Source organism: Rhea americana, unplaced genomic scaffold, assembly GCF_003343005.1.
Source record: "Rhea americana isolate MKP2758 unplaced genomic scaffold, rheAme1 scaffold_68, whole genome shotgun sequence".
NCBI lineage: Eukaryota > Metazoa > Chordata > Aves > Rheiformes > Rheidae > Rhea > Rhea americana.
Genome location: NW_028186845.1, coordinates 4031919 through 4038041, shown reverse-complemented (window position 1 = coordinate 4038041; position 6123 = coordinate 4031919). Strand labels below are relative to the sequence as shown.

The following is a 6123-nucleotide window of genomic DNA, read 5'->3' as shown; positions in this document are numbered from 1 at the left end:
GCTCGGGCTGGGGGTCGCGGCGGCGGGGCGCCGTGGCCGACGCGCCCCTCGCGCCCCGCAGAGCGACCGGGAGCAGCGCCTGCAGCAGAAGCTGCTGGACGAGCAGTTCGGCGCCCTGCGGGAGGCCGCGCGGGAGGCCGCGGCCGTCGTGCGGGACGCGCTCGCCCAGCTGGACGACCCGCTGCACGTCCGCTGCACCAGCTCCCCGGGTAGGCGGCCGCGTCGACTGCCGGCGCGTTCCCCCCCCCTCCTGCCCCCTCCGGAGAGGCGACGCGGCCCGAAGCCCCTTCCTCGGCCCCCGTGTCGTTGCAGATTACCTGCTCAGCCGGGCGCAGGCGGCCCTGGACTCCACCAGCGCCCTGGAGCAGGGGCACGAGCGCTACGTGGCCGCCGCCGCAGGTAGGCGCCGCGCCGCCGTTGCCGGCGGTTTCAGCGCCGGGAGGGAGGCTGAGGGCGACGTTTGCGAGGCGGCGCCTGACCCCGGTGCTCCGGCGGCGCAGACGCCGCCGGGCTGGTGGGGGCCTTGGTCCTCTTCTCGCACCTCACCGCCGACGCCATCGTGAACGGCAGCGCCACGTCCCGCCTGGCTCCCCCGGACCGCGCCGACCGTGAGTGAGGAGCTGCCCGGCGGAGCTCGCCGCGGCAACCCGCCGGCCGGGGAACCCGCCGGCCGGGGAGCTCCTGCCGGCGGCGGTGCCGCACGCCCGCCGCCGACCCCTTCCCTCCGGCAGGGCTGATGGAGACCTGCCGCGACTGCGGCCGGCGGAGCCTCGACTACCTGGGCGAGCTGGCGGACCAGCGGTCGCTGCGCCGGGCCGAGCTGGCCGGCGTGCGGGCGGCGCTCCAGGGCCTCCTCCGGCTGGCCCAGGTAGGAGCCTTAACGAACCGCAGCGGACGATTCCCAGCTTTCCGAGATCTGGAAACCCCCGTTAGTCTGTTCCGTTAAAATCCTGTTAACGTAGAGACGAGCAGCTCTCCTGCGTCCTTTGGAGACCTGCGCGCGTGGTACCTCCGAGGTCCGCATCCGCCACGCCGCGGTGCGGACGTGCTCTGTCCCTGCTCTCTGCGGAGCACTAGTCCTGTAGTTTTACTTGTTTAGGAGGGAGGATGGAGTCTGATACCCCTGTTTGGGTTTCATCCCTTACAACCGCTCTTCTTTCCCTCGCTCGTTGCTGTCCCCTGCCCCCTTTGGCAGGAGCTGAGACCCAAGAGCTTAGACATCAAGCAAGAGGAGCTGGGGGACATGGTTGAGAAGGAGATGGCCTCTACCTCGGCAGCTATCGAAGAAGCCGTCAGGCGGATAGAGGTGAGGCGAAGCTCTTGGACTGGCGTGTAACCCTCAACGTGTGCCCTTGGGCAGAGGCAGTGACCAGCTGGAGACTTAGTGTCTGTCCATCGCACGGGTCTGAGATGTCCCAGGCTGCTGAAGAGGCAAAACAATGAACCCTTGGAGGCAAAATTTCCGTTTATCCCATGTCTCCTTTTTTCCGCCTCTAGTGTGCCTAGTTATCGCCGTGATGTGGCGTTGAGCTCTTCCTCTTGCATTTCCCCACAGGAGATGATGAGTCAGGCCAGGAACGAAAGCTCCGGTGTCCAGCTGGAGGTGAACGAGAGGTGAGCGAAGAGGGTTAATGCGGGCAGGTTTGGCCAGCCTGCGACACCCTCGTGTGCGCCCGGCTGTGGAACAGCGCTGGCAAATCGCGTTGGTGCCGCGTGTCCGTCACGTGGTGGCTATAAAAGCGTGTCCTTATCGTACCTGCTGGTCTGTATTTGGCCCCAAAGCCTCAGCTGGCGTCTGGTGCTGCATCTTCGTGATGCCGAACATCTAAGCCAATTGACTATGGCTTCTCTTTCTCCATTGCTTTCTGTGGGCTTCGACAGAGCAACCTGCACGCTGGCCGGTCTCCAAAAAAACACTTTTTGTGACTCGGGAATCTTCCTTTCCTGACCGTGGCATCGGAGGGCGCTAAATACTTTTCTTTTGTTTTCCTGCAGAATCCTGAACTCCTGCACAGACCTAATGAAGGTCAGTACCGTGGACACTGGGCTTGTTCTCGGGGGAGCAAAAACCATGCAAAACTCTAACTTATCACCGTTGGCAAGATCCGCCCTTCAGTATAAAATCCCTGGCAAACACCAGAATCTGTTTTTCTTTGATCCAGGCAATTCGACTTCTTGTAATGACATCCACAAACTTGCAGAAGGAGATAGTAGAAAGCGGCCGGGTAAGTCCTCCCTTCCGCTCTTCGCTACGCACCGGTGTGAAATGTGGGAGAATTTTGCGTGATTTGCAGAAACATCAGCTGAATTTCACGCTTGCTGGTGTTAGTGGTACTGTGGGAAACCTCCTCGATGGAGACAGATAGCTCTGTGCTGGGCACATCCTGCTCAAAGCGTTGTCCGTCTCGGGACGAGGGCCGAGAGTCCTGCCTGTTTTTATCCAAACTGGCAGACTGTGGGCTCTAAAGCGAAGCTTCCCAGCCCAGACTGGAGCAGGCCAGTAAAAGCGGCTCGTAGAGCACTGAATCGTGCCGCCGCCGTTGCTTTTTGGCTCAGTTTCCCGAGTCTTTCGGCTTTAGAGAGGTGCTGCTGGGGCTGTGGGTTCGCACCGCATCTTGCAGGACCTGCTCCAGGGGATCAAACATGCGGGTGCAACTAACCGGCTTCCAAGCTGGCTTTGAGGTGCCGGCTCGGGAAGGGGCGTTGGAAGGCGGCTCGCTCGCCCGGGCCCAAACGTTTCTCGTGACGACAGGGGGCAGCAACGACGCGGGAGTTTTACGCCAAGAACTCGCGCTGGACGGAGGGGCTGATTTCCGCCTCCAAGGCGGTGGGCTGGGGCGCCTCGCAGCTGGTGTAGGTACCCTCCCGCGGGGCGCGCTCGGGCGGGCGGCGCAAAAACCTTCTTAAAACTCTCCTCGGCGCCGGGCCGACCAATCCGCCTTCCGGTCGGACCCCGCAGGGAGGCGGCGGACCGGGTCGTCCTGCGCACGGGCAAGTACGAAGAGCTGATGGTGTGCTCCCACGAGATCGCCGCCAGCACGGCCCAGCTCGTCGCTGCCTCCAAGGTACCCGCGCGGCGCCGCCGCCCGCCGCCTCTCCGGCGCGGGGGGCCGCTTTGCCGGCAGTGACGCGCGGCCCTGGTTGCCGCAGGTGAAAGCTGACAAGCGCAGCGGGAACCTGGGCAAGCTGCAGGAGTGCTCACGCAGCGTCAACGAGATGGCCGCCAACGTGGTGGCCTCCACCCGCTCGGGCCAGGAGCGGATCGAGGAGAAAGGTGGAGATTTGGCGAAGGCGGGGTGGGGGCAGTGGTGGTGGAGGGAGGTGGAGGTGGAAGTGGAGGAGGTGGTGGAGGGAGGTGGTGGTGGAGGTGGTGGTGGTGGAAGCAGAAAGCTGCATGGTTCCCGGCCGCTGCCCGCCTCCACCGCCTCTTCCCCGCAGACACCATGGACTTCTCGGGCATGTCTCTCATCAAGCTGAAGAAGGAGGAGATGGAGGCGCAGGTAAGGCCTCCGCGTCCCTGCGGAGCGCGGCGCGGGGGGAAGCGGCGGTGGCGGCGCCGGGGCTGAGGCGGCTGCTTGCGGCGCAGGTGAAGGTGCTGGAGCTGGAGAAGCAGCTGGAGGGCGAGCGCCGGCGCCTGGGCGAGCTCCGGCGGCAGCACTACGCCTTGGCCGGCGGCTGCGGCGCCGAGGCCGAGCCGGCGCCGGAGCCGGCCCCTCGCCGCGGCATCCTCAAGAAGCCGCCGCTGGCCCAGAAGCCTGGACACCTGCAGAAGCAGGAGGGTGAGGTAGGACCTGCCGGCACCACCGTGCCCGTGTGCACGGAGGGGTGGCATATGCGCCTCGAGGCTGAAACATTTATTTTATTTATATATATATATATATATATATATATATATATATAAAAACACCATATATATAATATGTATTGCATCTATATTATAATATATAAAATTATATATACTATATATGTATAAATATTAAAATATATAGTTATATATAATACCTATGATACATGAATATATCCATTATATAAATATTTTATAAAATGCATGAAATGCACCCAAAACAATTGTATAAAGTAGATATATAACAAACAAAACATATGTAAAATGCATATAAGGGTTGTATAAAGTATGTATATAACGTATAAAATGCATGAAAGATGGACATAAAAACACATGGAGCTGTATCAAATATGTATATAGTATATAGGACAGTTGTATAATATATGTATGTATATAGACATCGTATAGGTGTATATAATGTATACAGTGCATGTGCTATGCACATGAAACACACAAAGTTGTGTAAAATACGTATCTAGCATATAAAACGCATCCGAAGCACGCGTGAAACGTATCAATCTTTCCCCTTCCCCGTTGCCGTTGCAGCTGGAGCAAGACGCCGACCTTTTCCAGGCTCACGTCGCCACCTCCTAGCGTGCGCGGAGGGAGAGGAGCCGGCGGCCGGGGCTGCCGCTCTCGCGTCTGTGTTTTAAACAGATGACGGCGCCGGGGCCGCCGCTCACCCCGGGGGGCTACGAGGGGAGTGCAGGTTTTTTTTCTTTTCTTCTTTTCTTTTTCTTTTTTTTTTTTTTTTTAACAGTTTATTCCTATCAGCGGGGCAGCCGAGCTCCTCGCAGCAGTGCTGGGACACACCAGTGGCCTCTCGGAGCAGCAGCTCTCCCTCTTTAATTTAACTTGGGATTGGTTTGGGTTGATTTTCTTTTTTTTATTTTTTTTTTTATTTTCCCCCCCCGATTTTATCAGCACTAGGACTCTTCACGAAATGTAGCTCTCTACTGTACTGCTCGGACCCTTTTAAAGAAATGTGAAATGTTTTTAAAGTAGGGAATTTTTTGATCTTTTCTTGCAACTGTTTTTTTAATCACCCTTTTTCCAGCCTGAGGAATAATTTAACTTGGTTTCTGCATGGAATTGGTTCTCAAAGGACAGGACAATTTAGCTTTACCTGGTGCAAGGAACAGGACTTTTATAAGGGAGGAAAAAAGAAAAAAAAAAGAAAAAAAGAAAAAAAAGCAGTTACTAGCACACACTGGCAATAAGGATACAACCATTCTTTTTCTTTTCTATTTTTTATTACTACAGCAATGTCAGGGGATCAGTTTCATTATGTTTTATATTTAAGATAATTAGCAGAATTAAATATAACTGTGGCCTGTGTGAGCCATGGGCTATTAGAAGTTGAAATGTTTGAAGCAATAAGGAATTAGTGTCCAGAAGCGACACCTGGGTATAAGAAAAATTCTGTATCTTCTCTTTGAACTACTACCAAGCCGTAGATTATTAAAGCAGCATATTTAAAATACGTCCTTTGCCGTGCTTGGTCGGAGCATCTGGGTTGGCGTCGGTAAACGGGGGCTGGGGGGGTTGCGTTAGCCCCCTCCTGCTGCTGGAGAAGGGCCGGGAGCTGCTCCGAAGGGTGACTAGACCCTGCCGTGGGCTCGCCGCGTGCCCTCGCCTGCCGTAACCGCGGCATCCCGGAGCGGCTGGGGTCGGCGGGGACCTCTGGAGACCACCTAGTCCAACCTGGCGCACGGCGCACGCACGATCGCGGCCGGCAGCTTCTGAAGATCTCCACGAAGGAGCCGCCACAGCCTGAGCGTATCGGGGCGGGTGGGATGGAGCCGGTGTCCAAAGCCTTGCAGCAGTATGTATTTTTTAATATATATATAAGCTATACATATAGGAAAAGCCAGCCTGGGGCGAGCTGCACGCGGCAGCCTTGCCTCTGCCTCGCGCCGTCAGCACCGCAAGGGCGCCCGCGCCGCCACGTCCCCAGCAGCCTGCCCGCGTTGCAAAGGGCCGCGCTGGCCCTCGGAGCTGGCGGGCTGCTTATAGGCAGGAATAAGGATTAATTTGCCCGGAGAATGAAGTTATCCTAACCACGTGCAACTTTCATAATGGAAATAATATGGTTTAATCATCAGGCACGCTAACTTCGGACGCACACTGCGGTCAACAGTAAAGGGAAATGGGACTTTAAAAGCACGGGTAGACACAACTTGGCCAGCACTGCAGCCTTATTTCATTAGGCTTTGCTGGAATCAATGCTAACAAGAGCAGCTACAGGTAAAGCAATCCATGGAAGTGAGTACACACAC

At 56.9% G+C, this 6123-nt stretch overlaps 1 protein-coding gene across 1 annotated transcript in view; it reads left to right on the top strand.

The window, feature by feature from the left end:
- HIP1R (huntingtin interacting protein 1 related) overlaps positions 1-5327 on the top strand; it is a 14280-nt gene extending 8953 nt beyond the window's left edge. The window contains exons 19-32 of the mRNA XM_085321065.1: positions 62-209; positions 313-399; positions 501-608; positions 732-868; positions 1196-1306; positions 1556-1614; positions 1996-2026; positions 2163-2225; positions 2753-2853; positions 2960-3065; positions 3151-3274; positions 3439-3500; positions 3587-3784; positions 4391-5327. Coding sequence (XP_085177191.1) covers positions 62-209; positions 313-399; positions 501-608; positions 732-868; positions 1196-1306; positions 1556-1614; positions 1996-2026; positions 2163-2225; positions 2753-2853; positions 2960-3065; positions 3151-3274; positions 3439-3500; positions 3587-3784; positions 4391-4438 — 1383 coding nt within the window. The 3' untranslated portion in view covers positions 4439-5327. The remainder of the gene's footprint in view (positions 1-61; positions 210-312; positions 400-500; positions 609-731; positions 869-1195; positions 1307-1555; positions 1615-1995; positions 2027-2162; positions 2226-2752; positions 2854-2959; positions 3066-3150; positions 3275-3438; positions 3501-3586; positions 3785-4390) is intronic.
- The last annotated feature ends 796 nt before the right edge of the window (positions 5328-6123 follow it).